This window comes from Apteryx rowi, unplaced genomic scaffold (assembly GCF_003343035.1).
Source record: "Apteryx rowi isolate R43461 unplaced genomic scaffold, aptRow1 scaffold_139, whole genome shotgun sequence".
Lineage (NCBI taxonomy): Eukaryota > Metazoa > Chordata > Aves > Apterygiformes > Apterygidae > Apteryx > Apteryx rowi.
In genome coordinates this window covers 1487167-1506521 of record NW_020447630.1, presented here as the reverse complement: position 1 = coordinate 1506521, position 19355 = coordinate 1487167, and the positions used below count along the sequence as shown (strand labels likewise).

The window sequence follows — 19355 nt, the reverse complement described above, 5'->3', positions numbered from 1 at the left end:
GAAGCGACCTCTGGAGATCATCTAGTCCAACCCCCCTGCTCAAGCAGGGTCACGCAGGGTCACCTAGAGCACGTTGCACAGGATCATGTCCCGGCGGGTTTTGAATATCTCCAGAGAAGGAGACTCCACAACCTCTCTGGACAACCTGTTCCAGTGCTCTGTCACCCTCACAGTGAAAAAGTTTTTCCTCATGTTCAGATGGAAGTGTCTGTGTTTCAGTTTGTGCCTGTTGCCTCGCGTCCTGTAACTGGGCACCACTGAAAAGAGTCTGGTCTCATCCTCTCGACACCCTCCCTTCAGATACTTGTACACGTTGATAAGATCTCCTCTCAGCCTTCTCTTCTCTAGGCTAAACAGGTCCAGCTCTCTCAGCCTTTCCTCCTAAGAGAGATGCTCCAGTTCCCTAATCATCTTTGTAGCCCTTCGCTGGACTTGCTCCAGTAGTGCCACATCCCTCTTGTACTGGGGAGCCCAGAACTGGACGCAGTACTCCAGATGTGGCCTCCCCAGGGCTGAGTAGAGGGGGAGGATCACCTCCCTTGACCTGCTGGCAACACTCTTCCTGATGCACCCCAGCATCCTTCGTCACCAGGGCACCCACCCCATTCAGCAAAGGGCCCACATTTTCCCTAGTCTTCCTCTTGCTGCTGATGTATTTGAAGAAGCCCTTCTTGCTGTCCTTGACATGCCTTGCCAGATTTAATTCCAAACGGGCCTTAGCCTTCCTCGTCACATCCCTGCATACTCTGACAACGTTCCTATATTCCTCCAAGTGGCCTGTCCCCCTTTCCACTTTCTGTAGACTTCCTTCTTCTGGTTGAGTTTTGCCAGGAGCTCCTTGCTCATCCATGCAGGTCTCCTGCCCCCTTGGCTTGACTTCCTACTCATAGGGATGCATTGATCTTGAGCCTGGAGGAAGTGATGTTTGAATATTAACCAGCACTCTTGGACCCCCCTTCCTTCTAAAGCCCTAACCCATGGGATTCCTCCAAGTAGGTCCCTGAAGAGGCCAAAGTTTGCTCTCCTGAAGTCCAGGGTTGCGATCCTACTTRGTGCCCTGCYKYCTCCTCGCAGGATCCTGAACTCCACGATCTCATGGTCACTGCAGCCAAGGCAGCCCCCAACCTTCGCATCTTCCACCAGTCCTTCTTTGTTTGTTAGTACGAGGTCCAGCAGCACACCTAGTCTTATGACTTGAGTGTACTGAACTGCTCTTTGTGGATGGTTCTCTTGTTTAAATGTGGTGACTTCCATTTCTTTGTACTTACTAAAACGCTTGGGGGGGGAGGGGTTGCCAGTATTTCCAGCATATCTCTGCATTTTGGAAACCAAAGGAGTATGTTGGGGGCTATGCCGGGATTATCTTGGTTTTTCCACAGTGCCTACTGAACATACATTTTCTTTTTGCTAGAGAGCTTTTTTGTTGGTTTTGACTTCCAGTCAAGCAAAGTAAAAGTTAGCACTTTTGGCAAATCTTAGTTTTTTATTGCTGCCCTTGCTGATCATAAAGGTGTAGGTTTTTTTTGCTGGTCAATGTTTGCATGAAATTAGGAGAAAAGAAGAAGAAAATTAAATTTCCTAAAGAATCCTTTTTAATGAAGTGACTGTTTGCTTTCAAGGCTGAATCTTTTCCGTATGTTTTTTTTGGCCACTCTGAGTGTACTGATGTTTTTGGTAGGATTTCCAGGCTGTAGAAATGTATTTAGTTGGATGTACTTGCTGTACTCCAGATAATAAAGCAGAACTTTTGGAGTTTGGAGAAGCACTGAAGTAGAAATATAATTGAGATGTATATAAAATTGATTGTGGATTTTAAGTATTGCTTATGGTAAGGAGCTAACATAAATTAGGTAGATTATGTGTAAAGGTATTACTGCATGATAGAGAATGAGAGTACGTCCCTTCTAGAAAACAGAGAACTTAATAGAGGACTTCTTTTGTGGCTCTGCAATAGCTGTGGTGTTTTTCCTTACAGGCTGCATGCAGGGTATGATTCCATATCTTCCTGAGCTGATCCCTCACCTTATTCAGTGCCTCTCTGACAAAAAGGCTCTTGTGCGCTCCATTACATGCTGGACTCTTAGTCGCTATGCACACTGGGTAGTTAGTCAACCCCCAGACACATACTTGAAGCCATTAATGACTGAGTTGCTAAAGCGTATCCTGGATAGCAACAAGAGAGTACAAGAAGCTGCCTGCAGGTGAGTCAAAGCTTGAACAAAAAGCACTAATTGCGGCACTGCATTTTCATGGGACACTGTTTTAATGCCTTTTTTGATGAAGGCATGACTCCATTTTTAGCATTGATTTTTTTTTTTTCTTTTAAATAGGGGTAAGTTCAACTTCTTGTGGAGTTGTCACCAATTCTTCTGAGTTCTGATAAAGTGAAAAAGTTAATTTGCATTTCTCTTGTCCATTTTGATTTCATAGTATGTTAATCACTGAACTAAAATAATATATTGCAGTAAAAGAAAGTTACCTGTATGTGACACCCATTTTTTCAATATTTGAAGTTACTTGTTTCATTGACATCACTGACACCATTCATCTGGCTTTTATATGTGTATGTACAGAGTCAATACCAGTCACAGTGGAAACCTATCCTATCATTGAGTAACTGATGTTGCTTATATCTGGCTCAGGATCACCAAAACATTTGTGTTATAATTCTTTGCAAGGGAGACTCCTCTTCTCTTGAAAGGAATATCCTGGGAGATAAGATTCACTCTCCCACTTGTCTACTGATACTTCAAAAAACAAATATTAAATGGCCTCACTGTGATGCTGAGCTTTTTGCACAAGAGGTGCATACAAGTTTTGCATGCTAATTTGTGTGGGGCAGGACTCTACACAGCAGATTTGCCAAGAAGGTTTCTTCATAAAGCAGTATTAGATCTGCACCTGACTGTGTACTTAAAATACTCTTTTTTAGTTTCAGTAGTGCATAAGGAGGAAGCTGAGATCAGAGTTCTTGTACTAGGCACAAACTGGTAGATGTATCCTTGCCTGAGAATGGGTACAATGAGTTTAATGAAATTTATTAAGCAAGATTTGTGTATTAAACAGTTTTTCCCTTTTTATCTCTAAACCTTGTCAAACATTTGGCTAGCAAATTTGTTCTGGTTTAACTCCAGCCCCTTCCTACCTGTCTTCTCAAAGTGATAATCTCCTGTTCCTTCCAGAATGAACAGGAACATGGTGATACAAGAATATTCGCTTCACACTTTTTAATCCAAGGAGTCAGAGTTCAGTATAACTTTTACTTATTAAAAAAAAAAAAAAGCTTTGGTCCACACTTCTCTCTTACAGAACATGGTTAAAATGTACGTGTAGTTAAAAACAGCTATGTTGCAATTGTTGAATACCCTCATGCAGCGCTTACAAAGGATACGCAATAGGCAGTGGAAATTGCTAAAGTAAGAGGAAGGAGAAACAAGGGAAATACTAAAATAATAATCCAACTGATTTTTATTTTTTTTTAATTCAGCCAGTACTAGATTTATAGCATACATTAAAGTGCTTTCTTCAGAGTAGAGTTTCATTAAAATTACTGCTGCAGCAAGAAAATAAACAGTCTGGGGAATTCCGCTTTGAGGAAAATGTGGAGCTGTTATAAGTCAAGACATACTTGCTAGCTTTATAAATTGTAAGGACATGTTATGATCATTCTTGGATAGGAGCAAAAAAAAAATGCATCCCTACAGTGAATAGCTACACAGATCTTTAATTTCTGCTATATTGAAAATTGAGTATAGAGTATTACGTATTTACATCACTGACTTCTGTATCATCTCAGATATCTAACTGTAATTTCCTTGCTATTGAGAAACTACTCCTTTAATTGGGGATACCCTAAAAGCTCTTTGACTTATGTATGTTCTCCTGCTCACATTCTATGTCTTTCTGAAAAAGCAAAATAAGAGATGACACTGATATTAGCCATTTAAAGCATTCACAGTTGTATTGTGCTAAGAAAAAGGCATTTCTGTATTTAGTAGCACACTAACAAGGGGTTGTTCACCTCATAGGGTGATGCATAAATTTTTAGCGCTAGGATAGGCTAATAATAGTCTTGTTGACACAAGCCAGGTGAATAAATCTTTAATAGCTCATGGTTTTTTCATTTTAATATTTCTCTGAAGTGGTATATGTGTTATTTGGGTGTGGGGGGGGTTGTTTTGGTTTTGGTTGGGTTTTTTTTTTTTTTTGGTGCCATCGTTCATAAACATTTAACAGACAATCTGATAAGGTTCTGTGATGTGTGCTTTGACCAAGGCTGGACGTAATTGTTCATGCACTGCCTTTGCTTTCTGTTTTCTGTATCTTTATCTGTTTTTCTGTGCAGTGAAGTCCAAAGGGTACAGGCTATCTGATGTTGACATGGTATCTGGCACAGTGGTACTGGGGCTTCTAGGTGCGGCTAGAGCACACGTTAAATGTAACAGCTTGTGTTATGGTTCCTAATGTTTCAGTTAATGTATTGTAACTTCCTATACAGTAACTCTTCTAGGGATTTTTCCTGTGTATGCATGGCTTTACAAAAATATTTTTGAATTTTATTTGTCGCAGTATAAGTGAGTCCTTAATGTGTTCCATCAAAATCTGCATTATCCCAGTAATACCATTTTGAAAATGTATCTCAGATGAGTCTGAGGACTGAGTACAATTAGTATTGAATGGAAACGTGTTGTGTTGGGATGTTGTTGAGTTTTTTTGTTTTGTATTGTTTTCAAGGTACTGACTGACCTGTTTTTTGTCCCTCAGTGCCTTTGCTACTCTAGAAGAGGAGGCTTGTACAGAGCTTGTTCCTTATCTTGCTTATATACTTGACACTTTGGTCTTCGCATTTAGTAAATACCAGCATAAAAACCTGCTCATTCTTTATGATGCTATAGGAACTCTGGCAGATTCTGTAGGACATCATCTAAACAAACCAGTGAGTATCCCTTATATTCTGTAGAAGTGCTCATTATATGTTGAGAAATGGATTCAGTGTGCTTTATATGTTAGAAAATGGAAATCCTGATCTTTCTATGTAGTTTTTGATCATATTAAATATTTACATGTAAAACACTTACATAGACTGCTTGTAACTTGTCCACTACACAAACAATCCCTGTTTTGAATAAACCACTGTGTTTGTAGTGGCTTTTGAATTGTGCTTTGAATTTGATTATTTTTTTCCAGTCTCAACATTTTTCAGGTCAAAGGAGATACCTGTATCAGTATAGATACTAAAAAGAACTTAAGAGAAGTAGGTGGAATGTGTTTGCRAATTTCTAATGACCAATCTCTTTTGAGGAACGTCTTTCAGTACAACTAAGCTGCTCTCTGTGTGTCTCTTTCTAATGTATTGGAGCACATTGTTGCCTGAAACTACTTTATCAGAGGATGGGACAGACATACATTTTATATATAAAAACGCAAAATCCTTTGGATAAAGCACAGATAACACACAGGCACATAATGTGTTTTTTGTAGCATGTGTGCTTATTAATAGAATATATGTACATGTCATATGTTACATGCATCTTATGCTGGCTGTTAGAATTTGTTTTGTCTCTCTGTAATGTTTCGCATGACAGACACACTAAAATAAAACTACTTGGTTTGTTGCCATGGCATTTCACTTCCCATCCGAGGCCCCATGCAATCAGAAGACCTCTTCTTCAGTCTCCCTCTGGCGTTGGTCAACTTGACGGTTGACAGCACCATAAAGGAAGATAAATGGGAGCTCCTGCTGGCAGTGGGAATTTCTTCAGACCTTTAGAACGCTATCTTTGGGCACAGCATTAGTTGGCAGCATTTGCTGGATCTTTGGGTACCTTCTGGGAGCAACAGGCACTATAGGGATGCCCTGCTCAGTGTTCTTGTGACTGAGCAGTGGCAGARAAGATACCCATTCTCTATCAAGCTGTTGCATCCTGGTGGAAATGGGTCCTTCTGGAAGGATGGGAAATGACTGCCTTCATGGATGGTTAGTTGCTCAAGGAAGAATTTTCATGAACATGGATGGGATTGTAGCATGAGGGCAATAGGGCATTGCTGAGAAAAGCAGGTGACAGATGCACAGCCAGAGTGCATTGCTAGTAAAAAGACTTTTCTGTATACCCTGAGGTGATCGTGTGGATTTACAAATCAGGGAGCAGTTGAAAGTTGCTAGACTGAAACCGAACCTGGAGGAAAAGGTTCACTCTGCAAAAGGTTGTGTGCCTCTACCAAGAAAACAAAAACAAAAAAACTTGTTGAACTGAATGGAATATTGTCTTTCCCTCTTTACTGTGTTTAGAAATTATTACATGAGTATTGCTTCACAAAAATAATTCCCACATRCAGAACAGACGTGATGTATTTCTGGATACAATTAAATAAACACTTGTGGTGGCAGAACCAATCTTCAAATTTTTTTTATACGGTACAGCTCACCAATAGCGTGAGGAAATTAAGACTTACAAAGTTACCTTTATGTGAAAGTTTTTAGCTGAATTATGTCAGTCACTGCTTCTTACTACCTCAACTATAATACTAGAAACACAAATTTGATTGATATTGGTGTTTTGTTGAAAATCTTAAGACCTAATTGTAAACACTAAGATTAAACTTTTATCAATAGACAGAAGAGCCATCAATTTTTAAACATTTTACAATGGTTGAATTATGGTACATCAGTTTTGTCTTTTGTCAAAAGAAAAGTATAAGTGGTTTTTCATTCCACACTTAGTTTATTTTGAGGCTAGAAAACCAATATATTGAAATTGTTTCAGCAGCTGATGCATTTTCATCCTAAACAGGAATATATTCAGATGCTAATGCCTCCATTAATCCAGAAATGGAACATGCTGAAGGATGAAGATAAAGATCTCTTCCCTTTATTAGAGGTAAATGTTAAAAATTGAATATCCTTAATCAATTTCTTTTAGGAATTACACTTGCATTACTGAAGAAACTCCTACTAGGAAGCGTGACTATAAAAGTTGACAGTGTTAGGCATTTTTCATAAAGGAGAAAATCTGATTCTAGTGAGAAAATCTTGTGCCTAAAGAAGTATCATTAGGTTTAGTGGAAAGTTTAGATTTTTTTCTGCTGTTTTTGAGTATTTTCTTTGGGATTCTTTTTAAAGAAAAAAATAGTGTTCCTTTTCCCCTTTTTTTACCTCTTTTTCCCCCTCTCCTTTCACTCCTCTATTAAAGCTTCTGTCAAACAAGCCAAAGATGTGAACTAGACCATGTAAACTGTTTTGCTATACTTTCCAAATCTGAAGCAAGAAAACTCTTGTAGAAAAAGTAGTTTCATAACCTAACTTTAATGCTAAGTCTTTTATGTGAGCTTGTATATAAGTGTTGGCTGAATATTGTAGTAGCTGTATTCATATGCGCTTTGTCAGCCGCATCTAAGAAGATACTGCTTCTGAGAAGTTTTCTTAACTGGCGTATTTAGGAGAGAGTCACAGTTAGCTGACAGTTGGCTTGGCTCAGCTAGTAAGTACTGATTTTCTAGGTTGTGTTTATTTAATCAGGTATATATGACTGTACTTACAATGCTGACACTGCCCACCCCTCCCCTCATCCCTCCAGTAAAAGACACTGGGGGCACAAAGAAAATTTGTGACTTTTTCATTACTTATTTATTCCAGTGCCTGTCGTCAGTTGCTACTGCCTTGCAATCTGGCTTCCTTCCATACTGTGAACCTGTGTACCAGCGTTGTGTAAATCTGGTGCAGAAGACCCTTGCACAAGCCATGGTATTTTTCTATTGCTATTCCTAGGATTTCAGAATATCTCCTTCAATCAATGTATTAAGTATGTAATATTATGGCTATGTAAAGGGATTTATAGTATAACTATTGAACGTCTAAATGAAGCTGCAGTTGTGAAACTGTTTTTTTTCTTTCATGCATGCTTCTGAGACAATCTAATACTCGTTTTGAAAATGTGTGCTTGTTGTTGCAGTTGCACAATGCTCAGCCAGACCAATATGAAGCTCCAGATAAAGACTTCATGATTGTGGCTCTTGATTTACTTAGTGGTTTAGCTGAAGGACTTGGAGGCAACATTGAACAGCTAGTGGCTCGCAGCAATATCCTGACACTAATGTACCAATGCATGCAGGTGAGATGAACCTGTTTAATCCCAGAATTTTCTTTCTTATGAGAATCAAAACCACTACTAGAATTATCTTTTTTTTTTCTTTAGGATAAAATGCCCGAGGTACGGCAGAGTTCTTTTGCATTGTTAGGTGATCTGACAAAGGCGTGTTTCCAGCATGTTAAGCCTTGCATCGGTATGTTTCTTTTTATATATTAAACAATTGGCTTGTTTTACAAATTGGTAAGAAGCTGGCTTAAATATTATTAAGCCAGCTTCTGTGGCTGGCCTTGTTATGGTGGTGTTAGTTTTCATTACCCTTTATCAGCAGGAGTTATAGTCTTGTCTACTTCAAACTGTGTGTTTAAAAATACGCATTTTTCCTTTTATAGACAGTGAAGAAGTTCATTTTGTCACTTGATTTTTATAATGCAATGAGCTGCCTGTTTTGCTGGAATAAAGCAATACAGATAGACTTTAATTAGAACAGTTGCTTTCTTTGATTAAATTCTTCAGTTTGTAACTTCTACTGTTCTACTATAATTTAGTGTTATACAATTACATATATATTAAAATTAGGAAACTTAGAGAGAAATTTTCCTTTTCAGTAGGGAAGTAGCATCAGTTACAGACTTCCAAAATATTTGTTGTCTCATCCCTCAAATACCCTAGAGGTGCCTTCAGCTTGCCAAATGAGTGTTTGGATAGGCTGGGAATTGAAAATTTATTTTGGCAAATGTCATAATCTTATCTTTGTGATTCATAATATTTTCTTAAACTACATTTAATCAAGGAGGTGATTGACTTCTAGGCTTTATTTTCAAGCATAGCTGAATACGTAGCTCTCCGCATGCTTTGAGGGTTGTTCAACTATCTTATAAAAACTAGAAGTATTTGTATTTGATTTTTCCCCCCCCCTACACCCCCCACCCCTCTCCCCCTCACTTCCCATCCCCAAGAAACAGGCAGAAAAATTTGTAGGTTTACATAAAGGTAAAGTCTTATTAGAAACCTTTCAAAATCATAGTTTGAAAAGACTTGTATTGATCTGTTTAGATTCTAAAATCCAGGTTAATCCACTATGTAGCAGAAATATAGCTCTTGTTAATTCATGCATAACACGTTCCGCTTATGTGGTTTAAAAAAAAAAAAAACTTTTGTTGTGAGCTTACAGTATTAGGGCAAGATGGTTGTATTGTGTGATGAGACTTTAAAATGTTGTTCTTTCTAGCTGATTTCATGCCCATTTTGGGAACCAACTTAAACCCTGAATTCATTTCTGTGTGCAACAATGCCACCTGGGCAATCGGAGAAATCTCCATCCAGATGGGTAAGACTTTTTTTTCTTTTGAGAGACTTTCTTGAATGTTTTCGCTTTTGGCATGTTTTCTTTGTTTTTTGTTGTTGTTTTTTTTTTCTCAGAGTGATACTTTCACATTAAAATTTAAATTAATTTTGAGATTCTTGTCCTGATATGAAGTTCAGTGTACTGGATCTATAGAGATTATGTATATTAATGGTCATTTTCTTCTGAATCTTTGTTTTTGGCTATTTTAGGTATAGAGATGCAGCCTTATATTCCAATGGTGTTGCACCAGCTTGTAGAAATAATTAACAGACCCAACACGCCAAAGACGTTGTTAGAGAACACAGGTACCCAAAAACTGAACCATTCATGGTGAAGGGAATTAGGTTTTTTTGTTTGTTTGTTTTGGCTTTAAAAAATACGTAGGCAAAACACACCAGAACTGGTATCTGGCTTTTCTAAACAAAAGTAATCTGTTTTGCAGAAGTTCTTACAAGTCTCAGTCTTGCAGCAAAGCATCTATCATATATCTAGATTCTTTAAAATGTTGCTTTCTCACCTTGTAACATTTATTATATTTATTTATCATTATCTGAAGTTCAAGTATTTTCTTACAATTTTATTTGTTTATTTGACATGACAAATGTATGCAGTAACACTTTTAAGACTTAGTGGCCTTACTTTACACTGATTTTAATATATGCATGTACTTACATATAATGTGTACTGTATATATATGTCTAATGTTTGAAGCAAATGTAATTGGCATATAAAAACAAAAAATGAACTCCTTTAACTTACAAAAAAGACTAGATTTTTTTAAAAGAAATTTATAATATCATGCATAAAATCTAGATCTGTGATGGCAATATTACCATGATGTARCTAAAATTATGTGCAATATCTATTACCTGATCACTTGATTACAAATTTCTGAAAAGAAGGCTAACRATGGCACGCGTGTTTGTGTCCAGCCAACAACTTTGACTTTCAAATTGGGAGCAGTCCATAAATACCTTATTAAATCCAAATTTCTGAGGCTTGTTTCTTTTGCATTTTTAGAGGGAATGTTCTGGTATGAAGAGCACCTTCCATACTACAGGAAAACTCTATTAATGATTTGACAGGTTTTTGTTTTATTATTTTATTAATAGAGAATCTTTCCAATTTTTTTTTTGTTTGATAACTAATTATCATGTGAGAAAACGGTAGTTTAGTCATTATAACCTGACATGATTGAAAATGATGCAAGTTCAATGCTACAGTTGCATTTTTATGAGATAAGCGTGAGTTAAATTGGAGAGAGATTTTCAGTGCATATTTTCCTCCAGTATTTTGTGAACTTAAAAGCTCCAGTGTCCCTACCCCCTTCTCTTCTTTCCTCTACTTCCCTAATCTAGTATGGAAGGTGAACTTGAAGAAAAATTAGCTAGTTGTTTGGCATATTATAGGTATTGCTTTTTAAAAGGATAATTTTGGAGTAAATACCTATTCATTATGAAGTAAACTATAGAGTAGTATAGCAATATAAAAAWATATATATWTTTTTTTATTATTATTTACACCCTTCCTCGTTTTTCCCCCCACTGATGGRTGTGTAGTACCTATAACTGACAGGCATCCAGTACTTAAATGCTTGCTTCCATCACTATTAGAGAATTTTTGGAAGCATCCAAATACTGACGTTTTGTTTATTCTCTTAATAGTTACTTTAAATGTGGATGCATAACTGCAAATAAATGTTGTGTGGTGTACTTATTATAAGTTTGTTGTGGGATATTGTGCTGCATGCTACTGGTATGTGCTAGAATATTGTTGTTTTCTACTTTAGCCTACTATGTAATAAGCTATTAAGCCACTTCTCTTTATGGAAACATGAGACAACATTAGCAAAAATTGCATAGAAAATGTGTACATGCCAAAAATTTCACCTCCTTTTACAGACTGTAGCTGTGAGGACTTAGTGATGAAACCTACAAGTGTATCTTCTTTTAGAAGTAGTACTTCAATTGCAAATAACTTGTTTATTATTAACATAATGCTTGAATTGCATACTTAAAACCAATCTCACAGAAAAGACAGTTTCACAAGTTAGATCTGCTGAAAACTTTAGATGCTGAATACTGAAATTGAGTAGTATCAGAGAAAAAATAGTACAATACCAGTGTGCTGCGGCTTTCACGGAATGAGCACGCTTCAAGCTGCTAGTATATCCTACACCAAACTTTTTTTGGAGAAAGCATCATCTGCTTTACTGCATGTTTCATGAAACTGTTCACAAATGCCTGTTTAATTAGAGTGTTGCATAGTATGTCCCTTGAACATAGGTTTCCTTTCTCTGCTTCATATAAATCTGCTGGATTTTAGTATTATTCATGTATTTTGCTTCAAGTAATCCTGATACATTATTCCCCACCCTCTCCTTTTTCTAAAGATTAATCTTTTGTGAGTTGAGCAAACACCATTAAAACACATTTGTATGATGGTATTTCCTTCTGTCTGTCCCTCAGAACAAAGGCCCAAACTATCTAACCATCCAGAGAAGCAGTTCTGCTATTCAGGTGTCCTGCTGCCTTTGTATCAGAAGTCAGATTCTTCTGTGACTTCTATGAAGAAGCCTTTTGTGAACAATAGAAATATTGGGATTAACAAACAAATTTATGATATGCAATTAGTTGCTGTGAGATAGCAACCGCTTTAAAATAAAAACTCTGCAAGATCGTGAAGCAAATAAGTATTTAGTGCTTACTGAGAAGGGCATCATTTACTTAGTATTTTTAGGTAGGCCACAGTATATTCAGTGTAAACATGTTTCTAAATGTAGTTGTTTTGATAGTTAGTAAACCAATTAAAATCTTGAAATCCAAATTTTTTTTTAAAAAAATTTATAATACTTAATATTATGACTGAAAATGCTTAATTCCTTTTTATCAAGAGTATCCAGAATAGCACGTTTGAATAAAAACTTAGAAGTGTATGGTAGATACATTTAATGTAAGAGCTGACTGTAAAGAGGGCAGAATGACTACTTGTATCAAAAAGCCTTTGGATTTTAAATTGTGTTTTTGGTGTTCTCTCATTTACTTCTTCAATTTTTCTTTTTACCCTGGAGAGTATACCATATATGTTGCTGCCTCTTATTTAGGGGGTGGTAATAAACAGCACTGGTGAAATCTTATGTTTATTATCATACACAGATTCTGTTGGTTTCTGTTTCTGAGTTATTTGTTGTTTTTTCTTTATTTTTTCTCCTTCCCCCTCATTTGCTCATGTCTTGGTTGGCGTTTGGTGGTGTATAACCGTGATTGCGTTACCTTAGCAATAACAATTGGTCGTCTTGGTTACGTTTGTCCTCAAGAGGTGGCCCCCATGCTACAGCAGTTTATAAGACCCTGGTGTGTATTATTCAATCTTTTTTTTTTTAATTCATTTTTCTTCACTCTCTTTCTTTCTTCTCTCTATCTCACTTTTAGATATATTTTCAGTTGGTTACAAAATCTCAATCCTTAATCATTGCCAACCATGTGACTAATCTTGTCCTATCAGGTTTGTGAGTTTTTAGTAGCACCGTCATGTATTCTTTATGTTGTGGCTAACGACTAATTTATGCATGGGATAAGATTGTCACATGCTTGCTGTGTTAAAAAGCTTGACTATGAAAGAGCATTTTAAAATCCACCAGAATGATAATACAATGCATGCAAATACCGTAAAAGTTAAACGGTGCATTACTTTACTTAAAATTCAGTCTGAGGCTTGAATTGCTGTTAGGAATTTATGTTTATAGACTTGTTATGTATAAAATAGTTTGCTTGCTGCTGTAAGAGTTAAATAACTGTTCCATAAGTGGTATCTGACATAATTCATACTGTGGTAGTAGTATATGTTCTGCTTCTAATAATGATAATTTCTATAAATATTTCAGATACATGTTTCTTTTGTATTTAATGGAATGCAGGTCACACTTTGTAACTGTATTTAGTACAACAGGAGAGCAAGATTCTGCAGATCATGCCTAATGTAAATATTATTAGTAAATACAGTACGCGACAAGTATTTTTCTATCTTCTAAGCGTTCAGAATAGTGTTTCATATCATCTTATCAGTGTGACTTATTCCATCAAATACTGTTATCTAGTTCTGACTTAGCTGATTCTATTACTTTGTCATTCAATTAACAGCTTTGCTCTCCAACTTATTAGGTGCACTTCTCTGCGAAACATAAGGGACAATGAGGAAAAGGATTCAGCCTTCCGGGGGATATGTACCATGATATCAGTCAACCCCAGTGGAGTAGTCCAAGTAAGATACTTGAATAGATCTTTCTTTTTCTCTCTTTATTCATGTGAAATTTAGTGAAAGCTGTAAACAGAGTATTTAAAAAATTCACCTTGATGTTGATGCCCTTCAATACATGATGTAGCTTTATTTTTGAGGTTAAGGAGACCAGAGTGTTTATATTGCTAGTGATACATATAGCAATACCTCAGGATTTCTATTTCAGTAATTATCATCTATGGAAGGGAAAAGAGTAGAAGAGAAGTAGTCTTCCATTCAAATTATGTGTCTTTTAACTGAAAGAAAAGTGTAAATAATGAGCTTTGATTAAAATAACTTTTTTGGGATTTCTGTTAGTTTCTTTATTTTTTGTGTTGAGGATCTGTAAGGAAAACATAAGGCAAAATTTTATGTATGAAATTCTACTTTTCAGATACAATATTGACTTTTTTAAAAAAGAAACAGAACAAAAAAATAACCATTTAATTCTTAAAGTTTGGATAGGGACCTTGGACATACTGCTTAAAGAATCAATGGGACAAGGAAGATGCATCTCTTGAAAATAAATACTACATGTCTGGAATAGACTATGGCTTGCTCTTTAGTCTCCACAACTCCAAAGTAAAGCTATACCAATGTAGTATGTTGTAAGAGAAAAAAGAAGGTGGATTCCTCTTAGAAATCTTGAGGATTTCATAAAGAGACTATGATGCAAGTTGCTGATTGTCTTAAACACACAGGTCTTCCCTCCTTCCCCTGCTTGGAATCTTTCTCCCTGAAATGCATGAGTTGAGCCTTTACCTTGTTTTGATATTTTTCAGTTCATTTTACTAATGCCTAATTCTGTACTTAACATTGCCTTCTTCTGCTGTCCACTTGTTCTTTCACACAACTTAAGGGGGAGGAGGAGGAGGAACTTAAGGGCTTTTTCATTATCCCATCTCTCCTTCCTTGTAGTTATCCTCAGTTCCTATCCAAAAATATATATTATCAACTTAATGATTAAAGACTTGTTTTAACAGTGTACTAGGAGGTAATGCATGACAGCCAATGAACTTAGTGAAGGATTTGGGGGTGCCTTTGTTTGTGAATTTGAATGTTAAAGATTGTGTGTCCCAGAAACTTCTGGCTCTCCTTGAAGAAATACAGTTTTTTCCAACTGGAAATATGTGAGAAAGAGTTGCTAATGTAGTTTTGAGTTTGCTGCTTGTTATAAGATGTTTAGTTCTTGAACTTGGTTGTTGTACTAAGAATTAGACAAGTGTGTTCTGGAAGAGGAGAGGTTTTTTGTAACTTCTTGTTTTATTTAATCAAAAACTTAAAACACTATTTCTTACACCTATGCATACAGTAATTTGCCATCATTACCTGAACTGACTGGAAAGTAAATAAAAGCAGTTGTGAATTGAGATCAAAGACCCTGTGTAGTTCATAGAAAGAACATCAAGCATTGCATTCAGAACTATAAATTGAGTTTTCTAACCTGTATGATTGTTTAATCTTATAGGACTTTATTTTTTTTTGTGATGCTGTTGCATCGTGGATTAGCCCAAAAGATGATCTTCGAGACATGTTCTGTAAGGTAATGTTTCTAGTATAACAGTGTATCATAACTGTGGCTCTGCTGGATCTTCTGTTTCTTTCTTGCTTTCCACTGTTACCACTTAATGTATTTGTGTTTGTAGAGGCTTCTTTGCAAAGTCTTGAACTTTCAGATAAAACAACATAAAAATCTAAAGTTGTTTTTACCTTTATATTTTGTTATATGCACTGAGGTTATTCCAAACTTCTTTTTACCAATACTGGAAAGCGTGGGATCTTATTCGAAAGGGTAATTGCCCTCTCAAGGAACTTCTCGTAATGTCCAGCCTACTATTTTTTGACTGCATTTGAAAGAACTGGGTTTTTTTATACTACATATAAGACACTTTTAAATGATTTTTTTAAAATTAATTAATTATTTATTTAATAGAAAATGAGGTCTCTCTGGTTATAGGTGGGTTTTGTTGGTTTGTTTGTTGCCACAAAAATAACTATTTTGGGAAAATAATTACAGGCATACCTCATTTTATTGCTCTTCGCTTTATTGCGCTTTGCAGATACTGCGTTTTTTTTACAAATTGAAGGTTTGTGGCAACCCTGTGTCAAGCAAGCCTATCGACACCATTTTTCCAACAGCATGTTCTCACTTCGTGTCTCTGTGTCACATTTTGGTAATTCTCGCAATATTTCAGACTTTTTCATTATTATTATATCTGTTATGGTGATCTGTGTTCAGTGGTCTTTGATGTTAATATTGTAATTGTTTTGGGGTGCCACGAGCCGTGCCCATACAAGATAGTAAAATTAATCGATAAATGTTGTGTTCTGACTGCTCCACCGACCGGCCATTCCCCCGTCTCTCTCCCTCTCCTTGGGCCTCCCTATTCCCTGAGACACAGCAATATTGAAATTAGGGCAGTTAATAACCCTACAATGGTCTCTAAGTGYTCAAGTGAAAGGAAGAGTYGCACGTCTCTCACTTGAAATTGCAAGCAAGAAATGATGAAGCCTAGTGAGGAAGGCATGTCGAGAGCCGAGACAGGCTGAAGGCGAGGCCTCTTGCGCCAAACAGTTAGCCAAGTTGTGAATGCAAAGGAAAAAGTCTTGAAGGAAATTCAAAGTGCTACTCCAGTGAATACACGAATGATAAGAAAGCGAAACAGCCTTCTGGCTGATATGGAGAAAGTTTTAGTGGTCTGGATAGAAGATCAAACCAGCCACAACATTCCCTTAAGTCAAAGCCTAATCCAGAGCAAGGCCCGAACTCTCTTCAATTCTGTGAAGGCTGAGAGAGGTGAGGAAGCTGCAGAAGAAAAGTTGGAAGCTAGCAGAGGTTGGTTCATGAGGTTTAAGGCAAGAAGCCATCTCCATACCATCAAAGTGCAAGGTGAAGCAGCAAGTGCTGATGTAGAAGCTACAGCAAGTTATCCAGAAGATCTAGCTAACAGAATTGATGAAGGTAGCTACACTAAACAACAGATTTTCAATGTAGACGAAATAGCCTTATATTGGAAGAAGATGCCATCTAGGACTTTTGTAGCTAGAGAGGAGAATTCAATGCCTGACTTCAAAGGACAGGCTGACTCTCTTGGTGACTTTAAGTTGAAGTCAGTGCTCATTTACCATTCCGAAAATCCTGGGGCCCTTAAGAATTATGCTCAATCTACTCTGCCTGTGCTCTATAAATGGAACAACCAAGCCTGGATGACAGCACATCTGTTTACAACATGGTTTACTGAGTATTTTAAGCCCACTGTTGAGACCTACTGCTCAGAAAAATTCCTTTCAAAGTATTACTGCTCATTGACAATGCACCTGGTCACCCAAGAGCTCTGATGGAGATGTACAACAAGATTAATGTTGTTTTCATGCCTGCTAAYRCAACAKCCVTTCTGCAGCCCATGGATCAAGGAGTAATTTCGACTTTCAAGTCTTATTATTTAAGAAATACATTTCATAAGGCTATAGCTGTCATAGATAGTGATTCCTCTGATGGATCTGGGCAGAGTAAATCGAAAACCTGCTGGAAAGGATTCACCATTCACGAATGTTCTTAATGACATCTAGATTCTTGGGAGGAGGTCAAAATATCAACATTAACAGGAGTTTGGAAAAAGTTGATTCCAACCCTCATGGATAACTTTGAGGGATTCAAGACTTCAGTGGAGAAGGTACCTGCAAGTGTGGTAGAAATAGCAGGAGAACTAGAATTAGAAGTGGAACCTGAAGATATGACTGAATTGCTGCAATCTCATGATAAAACTTTAATGGATGAGGATTTGCTTCTTATGGATGAATATAGAAAGTGATTTCTTGAGATGGACTCTACCACTGGTGAAGATGCTGTGAACATTGTTGAAATGACAGCAAAGGATTTAGAATATGACATAAACTTAGTTGATAAAGCAACAGCAGGGTTTGAGAGGATTGACTCCAATTTTGAAAGAAGTTCTGTTGTGGGTAAAATGCTATCAAATGGCATYGCATGCTGCAGAGAAATCCTTTGTGAAAGGAAGAGTCAGTCGATGCRGCAAACTTCATTGAAGAAATTGCCACAGCCACCCCAGCCTGCAGCAGCCGCCACCCTGACCTGATCAGTCAGCAGACATCGAGGCAAGACCCTCCATCAGCAAAAAGATTACGACTCGCTGAAGGCTCAGATGATAAACAGTAAATAAATAAGCAATAAAGTATTTTTTAATTAGGGTATGTACATTGTTTTTTTAGACATAATGCTCTTGTACACTTAATAGACTGCAGTATAGTGTAAACATAACTTTATCTGCACTGGGAAATCAAAAAAATGCGTGTGACTCCCTTTATTGTGATATTTGCTTTATTACGGTGGTCTGGAACCAAACCCACAGTATCTCCGAGGTATGCCTGTAGAGTTGCGACTGGAAAGTATTTAGTGCTGTCCTGATCTATTTATCTTGCTTCTGCTGAAAAATAAGCTTTTGGAATTGCTTAATCCTCTGCAGAATCCTTCTCAGATGAGTATTGAATATAACAAGGCTTAAAGAAAAATGACACCAAGACCAAGAATACGTTTCTAGACAAACCGTCAATAGAGTTTAGGCAAAAGATCAATTTGCCTTGTGTGAAAACAAACAAACAAAAGCAATCCACCCAGAAACTGATATATTGTGTCTTTGTGTTAGTCTTGGAGGGGGAAAAAAAAAAGGCCAATTTTCATAGAGAGATGCTGCTACTGTTCAGTAGTGTGGCTCCCCTTGTGTGTAAAGTGGAATGTTTTTGAGGTATGTATCTCAGCATTTAATGATAGTCCCCTTAGCTAAAACAGAGCATGTTTCTAATCACTGGGATCATGGGTCAGTATTACATTTTCAAATGATTCAAATGACGCTGAGTGTGAAGATCAGAATAGAAACTAGAAATTTTGAATGCCATGCTGAGGAGCAAAGACAGAAATCTCACTGTCTTAGGAGACAGTTATCTGAGATGCTTCTAAGAAACACCAACATGGGAAGTGCACAACTCTGAGTATCAGTAGAAGAAAACAACAAATACTTAMAGTCTTAAAGTCCAAGGCATTCTCTATGTTGATTGCTCCAAACAGTTTCAGTGCATGTTTCTGCACTGATTCTTCAATGTGGAAGAAAAGGAGCTTAACTTACTGAAGCAAGTAGTCATTCACATTCTTTTCAGGATAGCCATGTGGGATCTAATGCTTTCAAGCTAAACACAGAGGGCTTTGGTCTCCTGGCATGAAAGGATGTATTTGCTTTTGACGGTATATTTCTTTTTGCTTGATTTTGTTTTACTATGCAAGAAAGGAGCTGGACCTTTCTTCAGGTGATGGCATGTGACTTAATCACCTGAGTGGGTGTTGATGCTGTCTGAATACATGATTACTGTATTCCAGTTACAAGTTTTTTCAAGCCCTTCCAACAGTAGTATGCATTTTAGGAACAATGGGGAAAAAAAAACTTTTTTGGAGTCCTTGAAATCTTTCTCTTGCTAGCGAATGGCCCAATGTTTTATTTGGGAGTACTAAAGCTGAGAGAGAGAAAAGCCTTCTGCTGCCGATGTTAAGATCTGATACACACTATAATTTTATTATCACCCTTTATAAAAGCAAAGGATCTTAAGACCGTAGCTGAAGCTCATCTGTTAAAACTGTA

The 19355-nt window shown here is 37.0% G+C and overlaps 1 protein-coding gene across 3 annotated transcripts in view; it reads left to right on the top strand.

Moving 5' to 3' along the window:
* The window catches only part of TNPO1 (transportin 1), a 67037-nt gene that overhangs the window by 39479 nt on the left and 8203 nt on the right, over nucleotides 1-19355 (top strand). For 2 of the 3 annotated variants that reach the window (XM_026057354.1, XM_026057353.1), the window contains 11 exons: nucleotides 1976-2201; nucleotides 4765-4936; nucleotides 6792-6878; nucleotides 7634-7741; nucleotides 7950-8108; nucleotides 8193-8280; nucleotides 9316-9414; nucleotides 9642-9737; nucleotides 12710-12785; nucleotides 13593-13692; nucleotides 15176-15250. In XM_026057354.1, the coding sequence (XP_025913139.1) occupies nucleotides 1976-2201; nucleotides 4765-4936; nucleotides 6792-6878; nucleotides 7634-7741; nucleotides 7950-8108; nucleotides 8193-8280; nucleotides 9316-9414; nucleotides 9642-9737; nucleotides 12710-12785; nucleotides 13593-13692; nucleotides 15176-15250 (1286 nt within the window). Of the gene's footprint in view, nucleotides 1-1975; nucleotides 2202-4764; nucleotides 4937-6791; nucleotides 6879-7633; nucleotides 7742-7949; nucleotides 8109-8192; nucleotides 8281-9315; nucleotides 9415-9641; nucleotides 9738-11900; nucleotides 12172-12709; nucleotides 12786-13592; nucleotides 13693-15175; nucleotides 15251-19355 lie in introns of those variants that run through there. The other variant, XR_003252123.1, reaches the window with a different exon arrangement.